Source organism: Raphanus sativus, chromosome 2 (assembly GCF_000801105.2).
Source record: "Raphanus sativus cultivar WK10039 chromosome 2, ASM80110v3, whole genome shotgun sequence".
Taxonomy (NCBI): domain Eukaryota; kingdom Viridiplantae; phylum Streptophyta; class Magnoliopsida; order Brassicales; family Brassicaceae; genus Raphanus; species Raphanus sativus.
Genome location: NC_079512.1, coordinates 35,428,257 through 35,453,388, shown reverse-complemented (window position 1 = coordinate 35,453,388; position 25,132 = coordinate 35,428,257). Strand labels below are relative to the sequence as shown.

Sequence of the window (25,132 nt, the reverse complement as noted above, 5' to 3'; positions counted from 1 at the left end):
CCGGACTGGGGTATTTTCTGCCCCCGGCCGTAGATAGGTACAAGCGTAGCATCCGAGACATCAGATTTGCAGACCGGACATTTTGGGGACTCCTTCTTATCGTACTGATCGACGCGTCTTCTTGTATTGTTGGTGGAATAAGTCCACTTGTATATGCAGGGCCAACAAAACAAGTGGCCACATAGTGTCACGACCGGGTCACGTACTTGATCCAAACATATGTTGCAGTCGAAGTCTCCTCCAGAGTCACCCAATGCTGCTGAGTCTTCTACCTTCTCTATCTCCATGTTACTGAAATGTACAAGACACACTCATTCACTAGACTAGCAGTTGTGTATTCAATGAGATTTCACCTAAATAGTATATATTATGGTCTAGTGATTCTACTTCCAATATTGACAAAAAAAAGTCTAATCCCAATTAGAGGTTTCGAAAAGCATTGGTTTTATATATGGAAACAAGAAATATCATCAAGGATCAATAGATCAAAATAAACTAAACACAATCAGCTATACACCAATCATGATCTTGCTTTAAGAAAAAGAAAACTGAGGAGGAAGATAATAATAATTAATTAATTAAAAGAAAAGTAACGATCTCTAATATGTTGAGCTTATGAAGAATTATTTTGGTAAAATGTTAAGTATTATATCAAGTTTTTCAAGTTTTAAAATGCATAAATTTGAAACTAAACAACAAGTATGGAAAGTGACAATAAAATGAAACCCAAGCAGAGAAGCATATTAAGCAGCTAAGCAGGTTATGAATACTTGACCTAATCACTTTCGTTTTTCATGCCTTGCTCTGTTTTCACTTAATCTCAAGCACACGATATCATTTTGCATAAATACCATTTAATAAGAAGAAAGCCAAATAACTAAAGAAACGGAGTAGTTAATTAAGTAAATAAGTGATGACAAAATAGGAAACTAATCAAATCACATCGCAAATAGTTCATTTGAATGATCTAAAACTGACATATTATATCATCTTCGTGCGTAGTAGCTCAAAAGAAACGGTGCAGATCTATTGATTTTTTTTTTCTGGAACACCGATCTATTGATTATATGCTTTTAAATATACACATACAAACGCAACGACATAGTTATATATGATAAAGAGTGATGATCCCAGGAGTTAAAAAGAGACGTACCCTTTGAAGAGGTTATAGTATATGGATCTCTTCTGACTTGAGTGCTAATTAAGCCTTTGGAAACCTCCAGAGAGTTTGATTGCTTTATGTGACAATGGCCTGAAGACGAGAGACGAGTTCAAAAAGAAAAGAGAGATGAGAATTGTCTGGAAATAGAGAAAGCAGAATGGGCAAGGAGAATAACAGATAGAGAATGGTGCAGAAGCACGAGAGGTTATATTATACACACACATACAATTATTATTTTTATCTTGTAAGGTACAAAACTAAAATCCGCAAAAGTTACGATTTTAAAGAAGAAACGCCTACCTAATTAAAAATAAGTAGATAAAGTAACGAAACGCCATTGTTCTTTTTTTGAGCTTTTTTCCTTTACTTGTTTAACTTCCGTAAGCCTCTTTCTTTATTTTATGAAAAGGTCAGCAACGGATGAGCATAGTTTAAAAAAAAAAGTAAACAAGATAACATAAGAAGTCTTACAAAAAAAAAAGATAACATAAAAACAGTTTCTCACAGCTAATAAATTTTTTAGAACAATTATTATTCAGCTGATAAACCTACAAAAGCGACACAAAACATTAGAAATTGCGAAAATTTCCCATAACTATCGATTTATCCATATCATAAGATGAGAAATTGGCAGCTTCTGTCTCTGGCAACACCATAGATACTCCCCAAAGTATAATGACGTGGGAATCCATGGCTGCACCGTTACGCCACTATTTTCCAATTGTTTTTTCCTGTTTTCTTTTTCTTTTTTTCATTAATTATTTGAAAAGTTCTGCTTATTTCGGTACTTTTACTTCTTTGTATTCTTTCAAAATTTGTAATTATTAGGTGTTGATTAGTGACTTGAAAGAAGAAACGGTGCTGAGTGAATATCTACATCAGTTTGGTAAGTTGCTTCATTAAATTGAATTAGGGGAATAATAAAGTTTCATTGAAGCCTTAACTAAAGGCTTTATCAACCAATAGTCATAGTTTAAACCACAAAAAATAATTAGGTTATATGTCACGGGAAAAAGCCATTGGTGTTCACCAGATCATATTTAATTCCGTGTTATTAATTAGCAACCCCAAATTCACTCCTTGAAATGATAAAGCACTGCCTAAATAAATGTATTTGTTGTGCCGTCACCATTATGTTCCTGTCTAATGATGAAAAACATGGTTTTGGAAAATTCATGGTCACAGAATCTGCGATCAACTTACAATTTTGTGCGTTATATAACAAAATATATTGCCTGACGTTTGTAATCACTTACGCATATCCGATAATTCGAACCGATCGTCTATGATAAACAGAGCCATATCTCATGACCAAAACATTTTGGGTCAAGTATTATTTATTTGTTGTTGTTCGATTCTTGCACTGACGAGAGAGCATGGTGTTATATCTAACGATGACATTTTTATTTCAATAGTATCTAACAGTGACATTTTATTTTCATGTATATCCAAACACTTAGACTATCTCTAATATACTTATTTTGTTATTTTGATTCTAAAATAGAAGAATTCGGTAGTAGAGATAAAGTTTATTCAAATCACCTTATGGAGCACCCCGACTGGAATCCGAATACAGTTGTAACTTGTGATATATATAATAATATTTTTGAAGACGTAGACATAAAAATAGATATACAAGTTTGTGATAATGTTTTCAAAAGTCTCATCAAATTATTGGAGCAAGTTGCCTTTAACGATTCGAGGAACTGGGTCAATAGATGGGCGTCTCCCAGTTGATTATGGATATCAACTAGTGGTAGCTGAATCAAAATAATATACTTATTCGTTTTCTTTTTTTATATAGAATGTTTGTTTATTTGATGGGTTTTCGAAAGATTAAAATAGTAAATAGTATTTTTGGCATATCACTGATTATATTGTTTATTCTAAGTAATTATCCGGTACATCCGCAGCATTTTTCTCTCCTCCTATAACTCAAAACACACAAAAATAACACCAACAAAAAAAGAGTTTAGAAAATCAAATGTGATAAAGACAAATACAAAGAAGGAAGAAACATAAGCATGGAGATTTCTCCTCATTGTTTGGTTTCTCTTCTTCTAAGCCTCCTTTTGTCTGGCCTCGCCTCGTCTCTCCACATCTCTCGTAATTTGTAGTCATTTGATATTTTATTCGTGTCTATATATAAAACCTGTTTAGAGTTCTTTTTAATGGAATTTATATATGTGCAGTTGATGAATTTGAGTCACATCCAGCCGCAAGCCGAGCTCTTCTTCAGGCAAAGACACGTAAGAAATATAATCTCTCAAAAGTTTGAATCATTTTTTTTGCTAAGACAAAATTTGAATCATTGATCGTAATAAGAACTCATGCATGATTAGCATATCCAAACTCAAAACTGTAATTAATAAGCAAGATTCATGTTAATGATCTGATATAATCACAGCATGCAAAGAAGATTTTGCGAGCAAGAATTACACAATTATAACGAGCAAATGCAAAGGACCAAATTATCCAGCCAAGGCATGTTGTTCGGCCTTCAAGGACTTTGCTTGCCCATTCGCGGAAGCTCTTAATGAAGAAAAGACAGACTGTGCCTCCACAATGTTCAGCTACATTAATATATATGGTCGTTATCCTCCCGGAATATTCGCAAACATGTGCAAAGAAGGCAAAGAAGGGCTCGATTGCACCGACGTGCAGGCTACCTCGTCTGCTCATGCACCACTCCCTTTAGTCTCCACACATGCATTGCTTATCACCGTTCTCTTTTTTTACTTCTTCTAAAGACATTTGTTACGATATGACATGAGATATATTATTTATGATGATTCCGTCGTTAATTAGTTGCTGAGTGACCCATTTATTCGTTCCTGCAAAACCATAGATGTGAGTTTTGTTTCTTGTGTTAGGCTCTCGTGAACTGTTTGTTTTTCTCTTTTTTCTCAATAACATGCATTATGCGGGTTTAAACCCCATATGATCTCGGATCAACAACCCTACTAGTATCATCTGAAACGCTGCAGAGCCTGGTCGTCATGAAACTAGAATGTCATAACAGGTGTGACATTTTGGTAACTAATGGGCTGAGTTAATCTCCAAGGCCTTACATATAAGAAGGCATGATTAGCAAGAACAACAAATAGGAATATGCCTCAGGTGTTACACATAAACCAAAGTTAGTGAGATGAAATTTTTGAAAAGGAGAAACATTAAAATCAGTAAATTTTGTTGTTGTTTGATCAATTGGAGAAAAACTATAGCAAACTTTTGCCAAATGAGAATAATGCAAAAAGGTTATCGATGAGCAGTAACAAGCGTCTCGATGAATCTTAACCCATCAAACCTTGGAGCAAACTTTTCATCTCCTTCATCTTCCGAACCTTTCTTCTTCCTCTGTTTTCCTTTTGAATCCTAATTAAAACCACCCACATACTTATAGTATTAATTAGTTACCCTTACACATCCGAACCAATGAAAACACAACCTATTTATGGCAACTTTTTTATATTCAGCAAAAAAGCTCTAGTGTGTAAGTACTTCAAAACGAGCAAAAACAGAGGTGCTTAACGGCTTAACTTTATGGACAAACCCAAAAAAAAGTTTATTTTTTTACCTGGCGGGAAAGATTGGTTTCCGGCAAAGAGAATGATAGGGAGGTGTTGGTAGACGCGGCGGAGATGGCCGTGGCGGAAGCGACTGCAGAGATGGAGGCTGCAAGGATTCCAGATTTCTTCATTTCTCACGCTTCAAGTTCGTTTTCTTCTACTCTCCTTCAATAAACTAAAACAAATCTGCAACCGTAGGCAGATGAAGAGAACGTGTTAACTTCCGATAATGGACGGTTTATATACGCAACGGGAAAAGTTAAACTATGCTATCTGACCATTTTTCAATGATATTCCCGTTTTGCCCCTTCTTGAAAATGCCTTAAGCATGTTAAACTTGTGTGTCAGACACAGCTAAAGATGATTTGTTTTGATAGAGATAGGTATTCTCGTGTGATTTGCAAATTGATTATCTATATATCTTCTAGAAGAGTTTTAATTGGACAAGAATGGGATGAGAAGAGGGTTAATATGGTCAAAAACAACAAAAAAGTAATGGACTTTAGACCTCGAAGTTAGAACCACACAAAGAGGTACATGATTGGTTGATTGTTTTTTTCAAATAATGAACATGGGTCCATCATTGGTTGTTAAGCCACCCACGTGTCCAGGACATTGCTGCCATTGTTGAGTTCGTGTTTTATCAAACTTTATTACACTGGTTATACTCTTCTTTTATGCTGATAAGATAAGGTTTTTATGTGTGGATAAATGTCATAAGATAAGGTCTAATGGCGGGGATACGATGGCATTGAACTAGTGGATACAAACTGGCTTGTGGCAGAGAAGAGCTTAACAAATTCAACTCCATATGGTTATCTGGTGAGATTTTCTACGTCAAATTTAATGGTGCCACATTTATTCTTTGATAAAGACATTTTAACCTCGCGAAATTTTTACTCAGATTATGTTCGATCATTTTTCTTTTGTAAATAAAGTATTCCTAGTTAGGTAGAATAATTTACTAAACATGGTAAAATGATATAATCGTTCAACTAAAGCATCTCATAGTGACATTTAGGATCCGCTTAACTAATGTTTTATTATTGAAGCTTTTAAATTAGGATGTATGGATACAAATCAAAGCAGAAACTTTGCGGCTAGTTTCTTTATGGGGTTTATGATAATTAAATCGCTTTTTTGAAGGTCTTTATCCTTTCCGGAATATGATATTGCTAAAGTCATAATCGTGCGTGTATAGCTAGTCCACATATTCTTTACTTTTCACCGGCCAAAATTGATTAGGTCATCCACATCCGTATCTTGATGTGAATCACTGATCATATCGAAAATGAAGAATGTGAATGATTTTACCACCAAATATGATTGTGGAATGTCTGCTCAAGAGTTTGAAAGCAATAGGTTATTACAAAGAGTTGACGAGAAGAATCCGAAGCAAGTCAGTATGTTGTATGTTGGATTCCTTGTCAATCGACAATAACACAACATGGTAATATATTTTTCTTTTTTCTAGCACAAACAACATGGTAATATCGAGAAGCGGTTTCATGCTAATTATAGGTCGAAACAAGTTTCAGATGTTTTAGTAATAAAAGATAAAATCACCAGCAGCAAAGAGCAATAAGATGGATGCAGATCAAATCTCCTCCAAAAAGTCGAACAATTATATTACCATGTTTTTTGTTTAGACCTGGTTGCAGATTAGAGAAGCATCTCTAGAAACACCTCAAGGAAGAACAGTATCATGATACAACTCTTTCCTCTACATCAAACCTACCAAAAATCTGTACTCGTTACGTCTCGGTTTTGCGGTCTCCCTCCCTCAACGTGTTACAAAATCAACCTCAGCCTCAAAAGTCAAAAACAACGTGGTTAGAAAACTCAAAAGGTTATAAATTGACAAACACAAACAAACGGGGCAAAAACAAAAGTAATCAATATATACGGGGATGTAGATATAAAATATCAATACAGAAATATAAGAAAGAAGAAAAAATGGTCGGTTTGGCTGTTTCCTTCTCTCTTCATCCTTATCAGAAATTAATAACCTCCATTTGAAAGAAAAGATAGAAAACGTTTTTCTCCTGCTACTTGTGCTTTGCGTATTCTCGAAGGTTTGAAAAAAAAAAACGAGGACACCAGCTTCGCTTTTTACTAATCCAAGCGTTTTCCCTTTTCTGAATCTTAAATCAGAAAATCGATTTCAGTGCTCGGATCGATGGCGTCGGATCGGGTCAACTCGGGATCGAAAGGCTTCGATTTCGGGTCCGATGATATCCTCTGCTCTTACGACGACTTCACCAACCAGGACCCCCCCTCTAATGGTTCCAACTCCGATCCTGCGATCTCTGCCAATAAGGTGAAATTTCTAGCTTCGAGTTTGCTCGATTGTTAATTTCTGGGATCTAGGGTTTCGATTTTGAATTTTTATAACAATAAAAAGAGAATACTGCACGTTTTGTGCTCTGCAGGAGTTTCACAAGACGAGGATGGCGAGGTCTTCAGTTTTCCCTACAAGCTCTTCTTACACTCCACCGGAGGACTCTTCGAGCCACGACGTTAACGCAACTGTCGAAAGGACCATGAAGAAGTACTCTGATAACATGATGCGTTTTCTCGAAGGCATCAGCTCTCGCTTGTCACAGCTTGAACTCTACTGCTACAACCTTGATAAGACTATTGGTGAGATGCGATCTGATTTGACTCGTGATAACGAGGAGGCTGATGTTAAGCTTAGATCTATGGACAAACATCTTCAAGAGGTTTTTGTGTTTTGCAATGCTTTTTAAAGTCCTTTTTTGGTTAATTTTACTTCTGAATCAGCGATGGATGTTTTGATGTAGGTGAATAGGTCGGTTCAGGTTCTTAGAGACAAACAAGAGCGAGCTGATACGCAGAAAGAGCTAGCGAGGCTTCAACTTGTGCAGAAAGATTCATCTTCCTCTTCACATGGTGAGGAGCGGGTTGCGACGCCTGTTCCAGAGCCAGAGAAGAGCGACAACACCTCAGATGCACACAACAACCAGCTCGCACTTGCTTTGCGTCACCAAATAGCACCACAGCCACCACTGCAGCCACAGCCACAGCCACAACACCAGCAGTATTACATGCCTCCTACTACACAGCTTCAAAACACACCTCCACCAGCGCCTGTTCATGCGCCACCATCTCAACCTCAAGCACCACCAGCGCAGGCTCAGTTCATGCCCCCACCTCCTGCTCCATCCCACCCAAGCTCAGCCCAAGCTCAGTCATTCCCGCAGTACCAGCAAAACTGGCCTCCTCAGCCGCAGGCGAGGCTACAGTCAAGCGGAGCTTACCCTACATACTTGCATGCGCCACCAAGCAACCAATCTCCAGTTGAACAGTTGCCAAGCAGCATGCAGATGCAATCGCCATACGCTGGACCTCCTCAACAGTCGATGCAAACTTACGGATACGGTGCACCGCCACCACAGGCTCCGCAGCAGACAAAGATGTCTTATAACCCCCAGACAGGCGATGGTTATCTACCCGCGGGGCCTCCTCCTCCTCCCGGGTATACCAATGCCATGTATGAAAGTGGGCGGATGCAATACCCACCACCAGCTCAGCAACATCAGCAACAGCAAGTTCATTATATGCAAGGTCCACAAGGTGGTGGGTACGCTCCTCAGCAGCACCAGGCAGATGGTGGTAACACCGGGACACCACCTCCTGTGTTGAGATCGAAATATGGTGAATTGATAGAGAAGCTAGTGAGCATGGGGTTCAGAGGAGACCACGTGATGGCGGTGATTCAGCGGATGGAGGAGAGTGGCCAAGCTATAGACTTCAACGCCCTCCTTGACAGACTGAACGTGCAGTCTTCATCAGGTGGGCCTCCCAGAGGGTGGTGAAGCCATTGTTGGCTCCTCTACTCCACAATATAAACTGCTTCCTTCCTTATCAAGGCTTACGTTTATAGGCCCTAGTTTTATTGGGTCTGTTTGTTGTGTATCTTAATTTATGTTTCCTCCTTTATGCCCTATCATTTGAGTTTTACTTTAGTGCTCTTCATGAGCCCAAATCTCAGATCTTGAGTTGCCTTTCTTCTGCGTTCTGCCCAATCTTGTGTGTACGGGGGAGTTGTATACTTGTGGTTTATATAAAAACCTTGTTTATAGAAAAGTCTGAATTGCAAGTTCTTAAAACCTTAATTGAAATATTAGCACGGATTGATTGTCGATATTTATTTGTTAATACAAAAAACGAAACCATATCCAATAAAAATGTTCTATAGGAAAATAAATCCAACAAAATTGTATAGAAAAATTAATTAGTAACACATAATGCATTGATGATAGAAAATTTTAATAACAAATCTATATCATTTACACCTGTAATATTTATATATTATAATTTATAACATTACAAATTATATAGAAAAAATAAATCAGTACAATACAACATGACATAAAAAAAACTATAGGGAAATAAATCAGTAACATGATAAAACATGATATATAAGAGAGTAAATAAATCAGTAACAAATGAATAGGCGCCAAACAAAATTAATTTCAAGGAGCGCGGTAAGAGTCTCGCGCCAATAACACTTAACCGCCATGATTCTCCTCCATATAAGCCATCCTTCTAACCCTTCAATCCTCATCACTCATCTCCATCCAGCGCTCTCTTTCTAATCTCTCCTTCTCCTCTGTCTAATTACAACACAATGATGACGCCGGTGAAGAAAACATCCGCCATAAGACCTGCGGAGTTCTACGGAAACGGTCTTCCCCGACCTCGTTTCTTCGACAACCCTAAGTTCAACTCTCACCGCGTCGATCCGCCCATCTCTGTCCTCGATCCCCTTCTCTCATGGGCCCGCGAAGCCCACTGGTCCATGGGCGGTCTCAACTTCACCCGCCTCCGTCTCCAGGGCCGAATCGAAGGAAACGTCGACAAGCTACGCGCTCAGCTCGACAATTCCAGTCCGTTGAAGAAGAGATCTGGTTTTGATTCTCCCCCCGCCGCTCCCGTTGCTTTGAAACGAAGGAGGTACATAGATCTCAACGACTATGATGACGAAGAAGAAGAAGAGATCTGTTTGGCTAACATCAGGAGGAAGCTCTCTGATGATTTTGATAGAGTCGCTGGAGAAGAGAGTAACACCAAAGCAAAGAGAAGAGCTCAACGAGGTCATCTCCAAGATTAGCAAAGCGTAGATCAACTTAGGGTTTGGATTGGTTATGTTCTTATAAATATTAATTTCACTATGCACTCAAGTAATATTTGGATATAAGAGTTGGATCAAAACTAGAATCATATCTCACTGTATACATAAAAAAAAAAACAACTCTGTGTACATGTGATTCTCTCCCTCTCTCTTTTTCTTTCTCTTTCAACGTCTGTGTCCACAGAGTTTTCTCAGCTTATGTTCCTCACGACGTCCTGAGACGCGACCCAACCTGCAAGACTGTTCGACCATCAACCTATACACGGGGTCTTGTTCGTGTGGAACAATCCCAAACTCGTCGTTGAAACCTTCCATGCCTTCCATGAACAGCTGCCACACCAGTGTCCCTGCTCCTGCCTTCCTTCTCTTTGCTGATTTGTACACCACATCGAAGATTGTTCTGTAGAAACGTTCTCTCTGGGATGGCTCGTAGTCTTTGTTCAGGTTCGAGAGTCCAAACTCTGTGAATAGGACCGGCTTCTCGAGTTCCTTCATCCCGTCTTCGATGTGAGATTGCATCCATTTCACCACGAACTTTAGCTTATCTTCAAAGGTTTGATCATGAAACCTGGAGGAAGTGTGTCTAGCCAACTTAGCTACCAAGTTTTAATCTTTCAAGAGCTCTTGGCAATCAAAATGTTACAAACGGACTTACCAGTGATCAGGGTAGATATGGACAGACGCGAAGTCTATGTTTGAGGAGTTTGAGTTACGAACAAAGTCTGTTCCGAGCTCAGAAGGCCACTGTTCTGGATTAACTGTCAGCCTTTTGGGGCTATTGGGACCGTAGAAGCCTTCAAGGCCAACTGTGAGGAGATGCTTGTCGTCAATTGATTTTATGAAGCTCGTCATTTCATCTATCCAGTCCTGTGATGCGGCAAAGAACAACACATTGGTAATTTTGAGGAATTAGTAAACAATCTGAAAAAGTGATAACTAACAAGTGAAAATGCAGGACTGACTTGGAGAGTGTCGCCAGAGACATCAGAGCTGCATCTAGGCTCGTTTATCAACTCCCAAGCGAAAATCGTTGGGTCGTTTCTGTACTCTATTCCAGTTACTGAATTCTTGCGGGTGAGCAGAGTCTGCAAATTCAAGAAACAGAATGTGTGAATCATCAATCTATGTTTCAACCATATCAGCAAGAGGTGATGATTAACAACAAAAAAAAAAGAAAGAAAGAGTTAGTACCGTGAGATAGTTCTTGAAGTATTTGCGGATAGATGGGTCAAAGAAGAAGGAATCATTAGAGGAGCTGAGACCAACACCTTCTTGCCATGCCCATTGCACATACTGTGACTTCCCTCCGTACGCTTGCAAGTTGTTCACTAAGCAAAGAAGCAATCTCACATCATGCTTCCTCGCCTCTGCAATCACATGATCCAAGGCCTGAACAAAAACATTACACATCTTCCCCGTTAAACAGATATCATTACAGACAAACATTTGCAAAAGTGAAATGTACCTTGAAGACACGCTCATCGAAGCGGCCAGGAGAGATCTGGAGAGCGTTGTAGCCACCGTCATTAAAGGCCCAAGTTCTACAAACAGTGAGACCCATCTTGGCTCCAGTTTGGAGCATTTCACTCACAAGGTACCTACTGTGTTCATTCACAGCATGGTCCATGAACCAATACGAGTTCCATCCATTCACATACAGAGCCTTGCCTTCCACCACGAACTGAGTTCCGTTCCGCTTCACAAACCCTATCTCGGCTCTCCACTTGTGATTCAGCCACAAGTCCCTAATTGAGAGGTAGATGAAAGCTGCACATATCAAGAACCCCACAACTGGTATCGCTGACCCGTTCCTTGCCGGAACCATTCTTGCTTAATGCTTACTACAACTTCTGAGAAACTTCAACTCGGGATTTGGAGAAGTCAGCTCTTGTCGGTAGAACCCAGAAGGAAAAGTTTTGTCCTTTGGCTTCGGTCAATGAATGTCACTCAATTGAAATCAAACCCCCAAATGGAAAAATTATCTTTTTCATTATATACCAAAACAACAGGGTTTGAAAAGCGCTCCCATTAGAAGATACAAACCAGCAGAAAAATGTGAGTTTGATTGAATAATTGTATACCCACTAAGACGGATCTATGTTTTTCTCTTTAGATTTGTTTCACTCTACATACAAATTGTGTATTATATGTATGCAAAGCCGAAGCCAGAAAATATTTTAATTTGAAGCATAGATACAAAAATAAAAATTTAAATAAATTAAGCGTCAGTGTTCAAAAATAAAAATCTTTAGTGACATAATACTACTATATATTAAAATGAATTACTAATTTTCTTAAAAATATTGTAATTTAACTAATTGATGACTTTGACTTTTATTTATTTTAATTAAGCATAAAAACGATAATTCTAAAACCATTTAATATTAGTTGTCAAACCATCTATATACAATAATGTAATGTTACACATAATTATTCATAGTAATTAATTTTAGTAACTATAGAAATTTTGTTTAGTGTTTCATTTTTTTATTTTTCTTCGTTAATCATTTGTCTATAAATTATAAAAGATTGGAAAAAAATTGCTAAATGCCAATATAATTTATACTATAAATTAACGTTAAAATAGCTTTATTATTTTATAGAAGTCATAATATACATATATAAGATTATTAATTAACTACTAATGCATTAATTATTTTTGGCTGTGCTATAGGCTGAATAGTATCATTTATAGTTATTAATAAAAATTCTACTTTTAGTTACGATTGGTTTGGAAATTCAAAAAAAAAATTTGTAAACCTTATAATTTAATTATTTCTTTGAAAAGGAAATGAAACATATATGACAAAGGAGAAACATTTGTATCCTTAAGAACAAAAGAAAGAGAGGCCACATGCGTTGGAGTGTCCCTGAATTAAGACATTTGAGAATTGTTCATTGTTTAATCACGTTATACAAAATTATGAATTGTGAACCCCACAACAGATGTAACCATTCACTTTTACATTTGAGATTAGACCTTTTCCAAGATAATTCCCTTACTCTGAATACCAATTTGTTCCAAAAATTAAATTAGTCATCTCTGAAAAATATATAACACGAGTACATTTTACATCTAAGATATTAGTTGAAAATGTTGAGAAACAGCTTGGTGTTGTCCACGTTGTTATGATTGAATGAAAATAGCACAGATAGGCGTGACAGTTACATTTGTGGTAATATCCTTTTTTTTTAATCATCTTGTAGTTTAGCAACGAATATATATAGATTGTCTGAACCTTGTTCATCACAATCGTCTCCACCTTTGTATTTTTCTTATGTTTTCTTGACTATTTAAAAGATAAAAGTTCAAAAACAGAAATCAATACTCTCTTTTGTTGCCGACATCTTTGTACTATCTAGAACTCCAAGACAGAATTACTATACTTATTACTATTTTTTTTCCTCAGAATTACTATACTTAAATGTTGTCGGTGACCCTTTTTTATTTATTTTATCAGGGATGCTTTTCTTTACACCTGAAGAATCTGTGAGGATATAACTAAATGTAAGTAATTGAAGCGCAGAGATTATTGTTAGCCAGATCTTGCAATTAAAATCAGTATAAAGAAAAAGAAGGATATAGAAGCCGAGTCATTTTAAGTGCAACAAGAAAAACACTCTCTTCGTTCCGGTCTTCATGTCCGGCTTCTCTGCTGAGAGTTTGAGATAACGAACCCAACAGACTCGGGAATACAGGAAGCCGCCTCATGGTGTTGGCCTGTTGGTAGCTTATTCTATGGATGCTAACAGCGTAAACAAGGAATGTCTATATAGGTTTCAGGTCAATTGTGTATTGAGTTATCTTGTATTTGAGGTCAAATTTTAGGAGGTTAAAGGGAGTGATTCATCCCACTGTAGTTAAAAAATACATGATGCATGTTAGGTTGCATTCAATCAGGGTGGAACTAGACTGATTCATTGTATTATGTGGTATAATCTCTAGTGAAGTTAAATCTTTGTATTAATGGTTGTGAAATGAATCTTGAAGTAGAACCAAAAAAAGAAAACAAGAAAAACACTCTGACAGGCTAATTATCCTTTTTCAGACCATGATGCACATCACCAACCAATGAGACCAAATAAAAGTTTAAGACAATGTAAATGAAATTAAAGTTATGCTATAAATGAGGCGTGATGAGGACTCTAAATGTACATTGGATCAAGAGTATGGAAAACATGTTCGTCAAGCATGCATAATTATATCTTTGAATTATCTCATAGACAATGCATTGACTAAGATTGATCACCTTCTTTCTCACCTCTATTATTAGTGATACATGATGAAGAATGTGTGAAAGGGGAGATATTCATCTTACTCAACACCTTTTTAGGTTTTATTTAACATCAGTTTGACCATACCTAAATGCACATGTTCCTCCTTCAAACAAAGTCTATATTACTTTGTCATCAACATCTATCTATTTCATCCATATAATTTATAGGGCACAATCATTTTTTAAAACTAATTAAGAATATTAGAAGTCTTAAAACTATCAATATCAAATATATCAATAACCATACATAAAGAACATGTTCCTCCTTCAAACAAAGTCTATCTTATTTTGTCATCAACATCTATCTATTTCATAATTTATGGGGCACAATCATATTTTAAAATTAATTAAGAATATTAGTCGTCTTAAAACTATCAATATCAAAATATCAATAACGATATAATAAAGCCTAGGGTTTTTTACCCTCTCACTAAATTATTTGAAAATACCAATTATTAACCCAAGAAATTAGCTGGGTTTAGAAAATTTTAGAGTGTATTTTTTAAGAACAATACTAGATTTTGACCCGCCCTTAAAGAGGGCGGGTATATTTTTTTTAGAAAATTATTTTACGTAATAAAAATTATGATTTTTGATAAATTATATATTTAACTTTTTATGAAATTTATCTTAAAATTACTTATATGATTTATTTTTTTTATTTTCAATATGACCAAATTTTAGAAGACTCCAAATAATTCTAACACGTAATATGATTTTATTTATTTAAACCAAAGTTAAACTTATTTTACACTGTTTTTTAATTTAAATAAAATATTTTATCTTCAACACTCTTGTATTGAAATTTTCATTTGTGCGTTTCAAAATATTTTCTATAATTTTATTAAGTTTAGTCTATGTGATTTAGTTTTTATTTTATATGAAAATATTTTTTTAAGTAGTTGAGATAATTGAGACCCGTATTATGATTTTGTTGATTTAATCATTTTTTATTTCAACTTGATTTTATTTTGAGGTTTCATTTAATAAATAATTTCCAATAATTAATAATGTGAAATATTTTTTGGAAAGATATGGTGCAAACATTTAGGAAATAAAATTTTCAAAAATGCTAAGAACTGAATTATTTAAATAATCTTTAATGTAATTACAAAATAATGACTTTTGATTGGTTGCAAATAATGCTGGAAAAAGATACATGCAATTTTTGTAGTTATTTAGAAATTTCAAGGGCAGATTCATAAACAGTCATTTGTTTTAATAGTATAGATATATATATATATATATATATATATATATATATATAAACTTATATATTTATTATTTATTTATTTAAGGACCACTTGGTATCATATATAAGAATATATCTATCTATAATTTGAAAGTACGGAATTGCTTTTTTTTATAAAATTATTAACCCATTTGTTATATCACAATATAAATAAAAAATGTATTTGTAAGACCCGTTTTTACTTGATACATAAGTTGCTGACAAAAAAAGAAAAAACATATCTACTCATTAATTATAGATTCATTTTGGAAAGTCAAATTTATTTTAAAATTTTAAATATTGATTGTTAAATAATTAAAAATTTATGTAAATTATAATTTAAGCATATATATTTAGTAAATATATGTAATATTGATTTAGAAAATAATTATTTCTATGATCTTATAATATGTGTCAATATTATGAGTAATGGTAACATTTAGTTTGTTTAAAGTTTATAATTTATTTATTAAATGTGATCTTTGTATTTTTTTGTTTAAAATTTAAAATAAACATTTATGTGGTTATTTAAATGATAATTCCAACACATATAAATATTTAAAATATTGAAATTTTCTTCACGTAGTTTTTAATTATAATTTAATTTCATATGATAAAATAATTTAAGTTTGGAAAATAGATCAAAATAATTTAAGTTTGGAAAATAGATCAAAATAATTATACAACAAACAAATCAATCCTAAAACTAAGGGCTAGTTAAAATATGAGATTATATAGTTATTTAAGAAAGCCTAAAACTAAATATTGTTGAATTAAATATATTTCTTTAGGATTAAATAGATTTGGTTATAAATTTAATATATTGTTGGATTAAATAGATTTCTTTAGGATTTCTTTAGTATTGTTTTGTTGCCGAGTATGGAATTTATAATAATAGATCACGGTAGAAAGTTTGGAGAATTTGTATGATAATATTTGCCGTGTTTGATTTGTTATTTATATAGTTGTAATTGCTGGTAAATTTCTGAAATCACAAAAATATAAAAAAATTAAGTTACATTTGGAAATGTATTTTAGGTATATACCTTATTGTAGATCTTTTAAGTTACAACCATATATTATTTATAATTTTCGATGATTTAAGTTGCTAAATTTAGTTGGATATTATACCAATGTTTATTTAGATTAATATATAATTTAAAAAAAAAATCATCTGAAAAAGATATGTCAATGTAGTTGAGATTTTATGACAGTGTTTGTTTAGATTAATATATTTAAAAAAACCTTTTGAAAAAAGATTTGCATTTGAAAAGCACGGAATATCTTTTTAATATTAAATATCTTTTGCCAAGGATGTCCTCAATCAATACATTATGGATCATTTTATTTATTAGTTTATACTTTTATATATATACATAACATATTTTCGAATATTCATTACTTATATATACATTATGGTTTTGTGTTAAGCTTCCAGAGAATTGATAAAAATATGAACATGACATTGATGATAGAAACTGATGACATGAATATAATATGAACATGACATTGATGATGGAAACTGATGACATGAAATATTTAGACTTACATATTTGATAAAATAATTTGTGTTTTGAGTTAGTGACAACAGTTCACTATGGTTTAATATTATAGATACTAATTTGAACCGTTAACTAAAACATCAAGATAAATTAACATTTATATGTGCTTTCACAATTTAAATTAGACATAAATGATATAGTACACATATCATATTTAGGAATAATGTGTGATAATTTTTTTACATTATAGTATAACATATTTCTTTTCTTAACCTTTCAATTGATCAACTTTTTTAAGTTTGACGATAATATCAATACTTTACTATGTTTTCCTACTTCTCCAGGTGAAACGTTTCCCGTTATTTTTCATCCTTTATAGTTTGACGATATAAAACTGTTTCATAATGAGATGTCTTTTTTTTATTAGCAAGTCGTGTCCACCGGCCGATTGGAGTGGATGTGTCTGTTAAAAGAGATCGGAAACATTCAAACTCAGATCTTGGTGTACTTGTTCGATTAAAAAAAAGAGTTGAAGATGGCGAGATCTCCGACAGAAAAACATGCATCAGATCTGTACTTGTTCCAATTAAACATATTTTGTCTTCGTCGCTGATCTCGTTCTGTTAAAAGACAACATTAGATAACTGATCTCTTTTTTTTTTTATCTGTTTTGCATGTTGGATATAATATAGATCTAGAACCTTTTGTTATAAATATAGCAGATATGAGATGGAAGGGCGTTGCGATGACTCGGAAGGAAACTGATTTGTTTAAATTGCAATACTTACAACGCTGATATCAATACTTTAAAGGTATGACTTGCAAGTACTTTGTGTCTTGTTAAACTTGGATTATATTTTATATTATGTGACAATAATTTAGAAACAGATTTAACATTTTTATATTTTATTTTTAGCTCAGTAAAGAACATTTTTGTTGTCCATGAAGTGAAATACAACCTCAAACTGACATAAGATACAACACTTGAGAGATAAGGGACCTAATGGAACAGCCGAGAAGTTATCAAACGAAGTATACATGGGTAATACATTAATTAGTACTAAATTATTATAGTATTATATTAGGAATGTAACTAATTTATATTAACCTTTTTCTCCCTTATTCTTCTTAGTGACTTTTTTTTAACATTGTGAGGTTTGTCAATGGGAGTGTTGAAACAATTCTGGCTTCAAAGGCATATGAAAGATTTTTCATTAAACAATAATCAAGGTAAGCATTGCTTCAGTTTTATTTGAAAATATTATATTTTAAACTTCAAAGTATGATATAATAAAGATTTACCGCCTTTATTTTATATTGTAAACTTCAGGAATTACTAGATGATATCATCGATGCTATGAACTACAACCAATCAGAAAAAGTTAAGTGTTGTACTGAATAGTGAATACAATATAAACTATTTTATATGTATTCATGGTTTCATTGAAAATGTATTTAATGAATATATAGTAGTGATACTATGTAAACAGCAGGATTTTTTTTCAACAGTTTACATAGGCTATGAGAAATATAAAGGAGATATGGAGAATACCGTAATGAGATGAAGAGAAGAACCAGTGTGGGAGCTGAATGAATTCCACATATGCAGCACTTTCACTTGTACCCTTCATTCAGTTTTGAAAGGATGAACATCACATAACATTCTGATTTCGAGATTGGAACCCATATTTTTTATCTCACGGTATAAAGATTTTAGATTTCAAATATATTTTCCGTGTATCATTAGCTATATATACATACTAGTTGTAGCTGACTAATTATTCGGATGAAAAAACATTAATATCTGTCAATAATAGGTATATTCCAGGGATATACGATATGAGATATCTATTTAGTTAGAACAATATATTATTTTTGTTCAATTTAGATAAGAGGTAAAATTTTAGTTAGGATTTTTTCCCATTATGATTCCATATAATATGAGATGCAGTTTTTAATTTGTTAATATAGTTATCTAATAAACTGATGTGACTTGATGATTTTTTTTTTTTGAGGAATGCTAAATTTATTATGTAAATTCAAAACAATAAATAAAGTTATGGATATAAAAACCTAGTTGGTTTTAGGGTTCATCTGCATAAGGTTGTTTGTTTAGTGTTGAATCCGTGCAGCATATAACTCTAGCAATTATCTAAACATTTAAAGTTTGTTGGAAACTAATGATATTTGAGTGAAGCTCCTGTTTTTTTTTTGCTTACGTAATGTTTATGATACAGAGAAAGATGGTTATTGATGTTGTAAAGTTAATATCGTTATATATTTAATAATAGCCACAAGATAGGATATATATATATATATATATAGACTAATAATGTTTTCTATAACGTAACAATTTCCGAAAAGAGTGGATAAAATAAAGGAAACAGATACACTCACGATTTCTTAAAAAATAAAACAAACATTTAATCAAAAGCATATGTTAAATAAATTCAATGGCATTGCTTTATAAATACTGTTGAAACAGAAGGACAGTTCGAAAAAAAAGGCGAACTGTTTTAATAGTATTGATTAGGTCCATGTTAAGAACAAAATTTGATATATTCACTAAAACAAGTGGGCTATTAACGGTAAACAGAGAGCCCACTGGGCTCCAAAACCCATATTGTGGTTCAAAAGCGTTTTTACGGGACAAAGAGACAGAGAGACCGACAAACAGACGGACCGAAAGAAGAAGAAATAATAGAAAGAAAAGTCATACTTCACGTGTTGGTAACTTGGCATCATGACGTGGATTGTGGAAGCATTCCATATCGATATTGTCAATAACACCAAAATCTTGTTAAATCAAGGACAACTAATGAGAAGAAATTTGATAATTAGCTGTTATTTAATGACAAAAGTGGCTAAACTGAATCAAGAAGAGATGGAGTAAGAATTAAAGAAGACGAAGTAAGCAAGTAGAGCACAGAGAAGAGCCACAACGTTTCCTTCTTTAAGCAGTACCCTAAACACAAACCCAGCGATCTCTTTCGTCACTTTCCTCCCTTCAACCACAACTCTCCTCCTCGATTTTCCAGCGAACGCCATCGACACCACCACCGATATCCATATCACCACGATCGCCGGCACGGCGATGAACAGCGCCGCCGCCATCGACAGAACTCCGAACACAACCCCAAGAAGCACCGAAGCGTAAACCGCCGGCCATCCAGAAGACGTGCGATGGTTCTCTCCGTACCAATCTACAATCGAGTTGAGCGAGTTCCAAGAAGAAGACAAGAGGATCGCGTAGACAACAAGAAAGAGACAGACCCATGTCCTTCTCTTACTTATTGCTTTCAGAAACAGCTTGTACGAGGTCGTTGTCTCCTGTTCTTCATTGTCCGCCATTAAAAACACCAGATCTGATGATTCTGTTCTGCCTGCTGGTAACAGCTTGTGGTAGTATATATGCTTTCTATTTCTACTGTTCTTTCTTCTTCTGATTCCTTTTTTGGGGGTAGGTGTTTGCGGTGAAGAATTGTGAGAAAAGGAAAGTGGCCGTACGTTCTTTCTTTAGTTTCTACTTGAGGCCCGTTCGAATCTGATGTTGCGTGAAATACACGCTCTTACTGGTGAACCTCAGAGACTGTGCAGTGTTTGTCACGTGTCTTTTCTTAGCGGTCAAGTTAAAGTCTTTGCCTTTTCCTGCAAACTGACAGTTGGAGAGCTCAGTTTCCATTTTTATTTCCTCTCTATTTACTTTTGGCTCATCTCCAACAAAACGCACCGTTCCTTTTTTTTTCTAATTAGTTGTTACTATTAGGCAAATAGTACTAGCTTGCCTACTAGGCCATTGACGTGACCTCAGAATTAATACTATGATGCTTTACAGTTATCGAATAACTGTGCAATATGTTTGTTTCAAAGAAACATAAGAAAAAAAAATCAAAAGATATGAATATTTTGACTTTTCGAGACTAACAACATCTTTGACCAATAAGTTCATCCATATCCCAAATGTGGACAGTACACAATAACAATTCTATTATTTAACTCCAAGAGACTTTGATGGTTCATGTGGGATGATGGGGACGTTGCACTGGGAGAGTTAAGGCGTGGACACAGAGCTTTGCGACATTTCATATGGAAATTAATAGACTTCTTTGGATTTTGTTACACCTATGCAATATGGATATTATCTCGACTAGCTTTGTGATTTTATTATAAGTACTAGAAAACAACCCCTGTGCGTAAACGCCCAGGAATAGTAAATTTTTTATTTTTTATTTCTTATTTAATTTTTACTTTATTCAACTTTTTAATAAATGTTAAAAAGTTAAATTTATGTGTAATAATGTAATTATTTTAGAAATAAATAATTATTTGTCTAACAGAATACTTATATAATGTATTTTTTTTTTGTCACAGACTTATATAATGTATAAATATTAAATAAATTGTGTACATGAGAAATAAAAAAAAATATTAAATTATGATGTGGTATTTTAATATTAAATAAAATATTTATCTTTAATTATTTTTTCATTTTTTGTTTTAGTTTTCTTATTTCTTTGGTTGATTCTTTCATTGCATTTAGATTGTCATCTGCCATTTGTTTTATATTTATAGCTACTTTATTTTTTCTTCTATGATTATCTTTTGAAGAATTTACCATTGCACTTCCCGAAGCCTCGTGATCACTTCCATAGAATTTATTGATAATTTCTTTTATAACATCCTTTATAATATTTTTTGTCTGGCTTTAAAAATTAAATACGAAAGTTTGTATATTAATCATTAATTAAAAGCATAAAGTTCTTTTCAATTGTATTGTACCTCTTCCATATTAATTGGATTGCGTGTAATTTAGGTAACCATTTACCCAACTAAGTTCACTTATAATTAAAGGACGAGACTTTCACACACTGAATTTGAAAACTTTACCAATATTTTTTTTCTGATATTGTTCCTGCATTTAGGAGTTTTTAAAATATAGTCTTACAAATAACTATAAATAATAGACCTACCTGGAATTTAATCAAGTTAGTTGCTGATTTACGCAAAATTCTGTTCATGTATTTGTTGAATGTGGTTACAGATGATGTGTATGAATCACCTTTGACGATAATTTCAAGGTTATTTTAATAAGACTTCGGATTATTAATTTGTCAATTATTTAAGTAAAGCATACTTACATCTATTTAAGTTACCTTAAGATGCCAACAGCGATTAGTAATTCCATTTACTTTTTGAACTTATTTTAATAATTTTCTTTTCAATTGTAAATTATTTCTCCTGTCACTTAACTTTTGTCCACAGTAAAATTTTGCATATAATTGTTATTTAGAACTGTGAAAATCAAGTGATTGTATTAAAATAGTTAATAATTTAGCTACTTCAAACGAATATTTGCCAATGATGGAATCTAATATCTTTCTTATTTTGATAATGTTCTTATTTGTTTCATTAAATTGCTTTCTTCCTTCACCAGACAAGTATTATTGGAGGTGTCATGTTTAGACAACAAATTACAAAAATATATGTATATACTTAGGTTTTAATTCAAACAGTATGATATATTAAAAGTTACCTTGTTTTGAAAGATTGAATAGTACTGAAAGGATTATATATCTTAGTTGCAGATGTATGTTTAAGTAAAAATATCTTATTAATCATGTTTTACTGTTTTTTTTTGTTTTCTTGTTTTACATTAATTACCTATCAAATGAAGTTTTATGTTTACATTACAATACCTGAATATGTTTCAGGATTGAAACTTGTTATTATTATAGTTTTACCTTCGGCTTCTTGTTTTCATTTGTTTTGATACGTATTTACCATATTTCTCATATAGTAATGCAGATTTTGCTTCCTTCATTGTATAGTTATTATTCGTTGTATAGTAATGCAAAGACAAGTGTGATAAATATAACAAATGAGAATCTATATTATTAGAGTTTACACATAGTATATGATTATTTTTATTTCCCATTTAAGTAATCTTTAACTAACCATTCTAATTGGAGATCTAAGTTCATACTTTTTTATACATAACCCATATCTTTTGTAAATATTCTTCCTTCAACGATAACACCAATAATAGTTGAAAATAACATTATTTTAATTAGTAAACATCACCTACATTAGAAATCATGTGTTTTCTTTATTTCCTAATACCATTAAAAACTAAATTTTGTCTGAAATTTTTAATAAATCAATCATAATCACGGAACTTATATTTCTTGCAATTATTAATACACTCTCTTCTGATATTTGAGATATCATTTAATTTCCATTAAACTGGATAGCATATTGATGTTCTGAAAATTTATAGCATTCTCCAACCCTCCATACTTCATAATCATTGAAGATATATATTTTACCCTCTAAAATCTCCCGAGAAAATTGATGAATTTATCGCATTATAGATTGATCCCAAGCATTATGGTTAATTCCTATATTAAACAAATATGTATTTTATTATTTTACTATTTATATTTTCAGTGAAAATTTTGAAAATATTATCTTTTCATCCAGTAGTAAGAAATTAAGACATAGTTTCATTACCATCTTTAGGATTTCTTAGTTGATAGTCGAATTGCTTTTTCTATAATTCTTTGTTTTCCACGTTTCATCTTGATGTATTAAGAATCCTGTATGTAGGGAGGTTCTTTCTTTCTATATCCATGTATTTTGTTTTTGTTAGTTAGTTGTTTCTTTTTAATTGATCAAAAAAAAAAAAGTTAGTTGTTTCTTTTCTCTATTTATAAGGGCAAAAAATCCTGAACAGTTGTGTCTGTAGGTTTTGAAAAGTACTTTGTATTTTTAATTGTATCCCTTCACCTTTTAAAATTTATTCATTTTTAAAATACAATGAGGAAGTATATAAGTATGAGGAAATATTGAATAACTTAATTAAATTGGACGTTATTGCTCAGTTCATAGTATTAATATATAACCTATTTGTCATTTCTTCATTGGATTGTGAATAGATTAGGGATGTGTCTATTTGTTTAAGGTTGCCTTTTCATTTAAAAGAATTGCAATGGTTCTTAATATTTTTATAAAGTTTTATTCTTAGTTTTTGATAAATTTTTATTCTTAATATTTTCATAAATTTTAAAATTGTGAGTTATCATTCTAAAAATGTGTCATTTCATTCAAAAAAGTAGAATTTAAGAATTTGTATCTTATTTAATCATGAAATTAGTTATCAGTGGTAATTTTGTTTAATTATTAATTGGTAAAGTGAATCAATACTTTGATAATTTTCACCATGAACTTTAAAGCAAAAAAGACCATCAAAATTTAGTATTGAATAATTTAAGTAAGCACCCATAGAACACATAGACAATAAAGAATTAAAAAAAAAACTATTTCTCCTAAACTCTTTCTCATAAATAATTTAAGTAAGCACCCATAACAGATTTCTCAGGCTCATGAATCTTGAATAATCTAATGTGAGCTTGCTTAAAAAAACTGTAAATAATCAACGCTTGATTAATCGATTTTTTCAATAATTTCTGCAAGCCATACTTAAAACATTACAATCACTGCAGCGCATTGGAAGATTATTCCCTTTTTCAGTATCTCTTTATATATTTAACAAATATTAAAATTATTATACATTATTAAATTGAGTGTTTATAAACATGTCAAAATAAATCATAAAATATAGAAACACACAATCAATACATTTTTAGCTTTTATAAAAAAATCTATGTAATGTTTCCTTATACCTTTCTTTGATTGTGTAAATCCATCAAATCTTGATTTTCTTGAATCTATTTAAAAATAATTATTACTAAATAATATAAATATTAAAATTTGCTGAAATTATCAGTTTCTTAAAGAAATTATTTGCACACAGTAAAAAAATAACAAACTTAAACAAACACGACAATGTCGACTGATAAGTTTGTTTTCCAATTGGTTCAGCTCTTTCCATATCCATAGGTATATCATCACATTCTTTTTTTATCAACATATGAACACATTCTATATGAGCAATTTAATTATGATTATTATTTTAAAAATAATTACTTATTTAACTTAAAAGGAATTTAAATTATAGCAAATAAAGAAAATATTACTTGTATCATTTATTTTCAAAGGTAGTCCTATAATAAAATAAAATTATGTAGTTATATCGTGTTTTAAAAATAAAACAAAAAAATATTTCATAGAAATATTGATCACCTTATTCATTATAAAAATTTGGAGTCATTATTTTCGCATGTTCTTTCACTACCAACATAACTGGAATTTGACATATTATTATATTGATCCA

At 32.7% G+C, this 25,132-nt stretch overlaps 6 protein-coding genes and 1 long non-coding RNA gene across 10 annotated transcripts; 4 read left to right on the top strand and 3 right to left on the bottom strand.

Moving 5' to 3' along the window:
• The first annotated feature begins 3,028 nt into the window (after window positions 1–3,028).
• Window positions 3,029–3,969, top strand: LOC130508123 (GPI-anchored protein LLG3-like). The gene is made up of 3 exons (XM_057003376.1): window positions 3,029–3,268; window positions 3,355–3,411; window positions 3,570–3,969. The coding sequence occupies exons 1-3, from the start codon at window positions 3,187–3,189 to the stop codon at window positions 3,908–3,910; spliced, it is 480 nt and encodes a 159-aa protein (XP_056859356.1). The 5' UTR covers window positions 3,029–3,186; the 3' UTR covers window positions 3,911–3,969.
• Window positions 3,970–4,249: 280 nt separating this feature from the next.
• On the bottom strand, window positions 4,250–4,953 carry LOC130508124 (uncharacterized). The gene is made up of 2 exons (XM_057003377.1): window positions 4,740–4,953; window positions 4,250–4,537 (listed from the first exon to the last, which is right to left on the bottom strand). The coding sequence occupies exons 1-2, from the start codon at window positions 4,860–4,862 to the stop codon at window positions 4,421–4,423; spliced, it is 240 nt and encodes a 79-aa protein (XP_056859357.1). The 5' UTR covers window positions 4,863–4,953; the 3' UTR covers window positions 4,250–4,420.
• A 1,714-nt stretch (window positions 4,954–6,667) lies between these two features.
• LOC130494486 (uncharacterized) lies at window positions 6,668–8,701 on the top strand. The gene is made up of 4 exons (XM_057003375.1): window positions 6,668–6,806; window positions 6,886–7,051; window positions 7,164–7,454; window positions 7,536–8,701. Exons 2-4 carry the CDS (start codon window positions 6,911–6,913, stop codon window positions 8,568–8,570), a joined length of 1,467 nt encoding a protein of 488 aa, XP_056859355.1. The 5' UTR covers window positions 6,668–6,806; window positions 6,886–6,910; the 3' UTR covers window positions 8,571–8,701.
• Window positions 8,702–9,303: 602 nt separating this feature from the next.
• LOC108843296 (uncharacterized) lies at window positions 9,304–9,978 on the top strand. The gene has a single exon (XM_018616460.2). The coding sequence runs from the start codon at window positions 9,386–9,388 to the stop codon at window positions 9,866–9,868; it is 483 nt and encodes a 160-aa protein (XP_018471962.2). The 5' UTR covers window positions 9,304–9,385; the 3' UTR covers window positions 9,869–9,978.
• Window positions 9,930–12,017, bottom strand: LOC108843295 (mannan endo-1,4-beta-mannosidase 5). The gene is made up of 5 exons (XM_018616459.2): window positions 11,355–12,017; window positions 11,081–11,278; window positions 10,852–10,974; window positions 10,545–10,756; window positions 9,930–10,457 (listed from the first exon to the last, which is right to left on the bottom strand). Exons 1-5 carry the CDS (start codon window positions 11,712–11,714, stop codon window positions 10,055–10,057), a joined length of 1,296 nt encoding a protein of 431 aa, XP_018471961.2. The 5' UTR covers window positions 11,715–12,017; the 3' UTR covers window positions 9,930–10,054.
• Window positions 12,018–17,202: 5,185 nt separating this feature from the next.
• Window positions 17,203–18,642, top strand: LOC108840830 (uncharacterized). 4 transcript variants are annotated; one of them, XR_008938080.1, is made up of 4 exons: window positions 17,203–17,243; window positions 17,327–17,711; window positions 17,848–18,129; window positions 18,230–18,642. It is a non-coding gene; the product is annotated as an uncharacterized LOC108840830 (long non-coding RNA). The 4 variants fall into 4 exon arrangements; XR_008938079.1 differs by lacking the exon at window positions 17,203–17,243 and having other exon boundaries at window positions 17,250–17,472; window positions 17,592–17,711; XR_001947995.2 differs by lacking the exon at window positions 17,203–17,243 and having other exon boundaries at window positions 17,250–17,711; window positions 17,848–17,941; window positions 18,055–18,129.
• A 1,076-nt stretch (window positions 18,643–19,718) lies between these two features.
• On the bottom strand, window positions 19,719–20,611 carry LOC108830006 (uncharacterized). The gene has a single exon (XM_018603621.2). The coding sequence runs from the start codon at window positions 20,248–20,250 to the stop codon at window positions 19,774–19,776; it is 477 nt and encodes a 158-aa protein (XP_018459123.1). The 5' UTR covers window positions 20,251–20,611; the 3' UTR covers window positions 19,719–19,773.
• Between the last annotated feature and the right edge of the window lie 4,521 nt (window positions 20,612–25,132).

Excerpts from the sequence above, each read along its gene's own strand:
- LOC130508123 (XM_057003376.1), top strand. The coding sequence starts at position 3,187 with ATGGAGATTTCTCCTCATTGTTTGGTTTCTCTTCTTCTAAGCCTCCTT. Across the intron at positions 3,269-3,354 it reads CTCGTCTCTCCACATCTCTC|TTGATGAATTTGAGTCACAT; the intron begins GTAATTTGTAGT and ends ATATATGTGCAG. Across the intron at positions 3,412-3,569 it reads TCTTCTTCAGGCAAAGACAC|CATGCAAAGAAGATTTTGCG; the intron begins GTAAGAAATATA and ends ATATAATCACAG.
- LOC108830006 (XM_018603621.2), bottom strand. The coding sequence starts at position 20,250 with ATGGCGGACAATGAAGAACAGGAGACAACGACCTCGTACAAGCTGTTT.
- LOC108843296 (XM_018616460.2), top strand. The coding sequence starts at position 9,386 with ATGATGACGCCGGTGAAGAAAACATCCGCCATAAGACCTGCGGAGTTC.
- LOC108843295 (XM_018616459.2), bottom strand. The coding sequence starts at position 11,714 with ATGGTTCCGGCAAGGAACGGGTCAGCGATACCAGTTGTGGGGTTCTTG. Across the intron at positions 11,279-11,354 it reads TCGATGAGCGTGTCTTCAAG|GCCTTGGATCATGTGATTGC; the intron begins GTACATTTCACT and ends GTTTTTGTTCAG. Across the intron at positions 10,975-11,080 it reads ACTTCAAGAACTATCTCACG|ACTCTGCTCACCCGCAAGAA; the intron begins GTACTAACTCTT and ends TTGAATTTGCAG.
- LOC130494486 (XM_057003375.1), top strand. The coding sequence starts at position 6,911 with ATGGCGTCGGATCGGGTCAACTCGGGATCGAAAGGCTTCGATTTCGGG. Across the intron at positions 7,052-7,163 it reads CTGCGATCTCTGCCAATAAG|GAGTTTCACAAGACGAGGAT; the intron begins GTGAAATTTCTA and ends TGTGCTCTGCAG. Across the intron at positions 7,455-7,535 it reads TGGACAAACATCTTCAAGAG|GTGAATAGGTCGGTTCAGGT; the intron begins GTTTTTGTGTTT and ends GTTTTGATGTAG.
- LOC130508124 (XM_057003377.1), bottom strand. The coding sequence starts at position 4,862 with ATGAAGAAATCTGGAATCCTTGCAGCCTCCATCTCTGCAGTCGCTTCC. Across the intron at positions 4,538-4,739 it reads AAACCAATCTTTCCCGCCAG|GATTCAAAAGGAAAACAGAG; the intron begins GTAAAAAAATAA and ends GGTTTTAATTAG.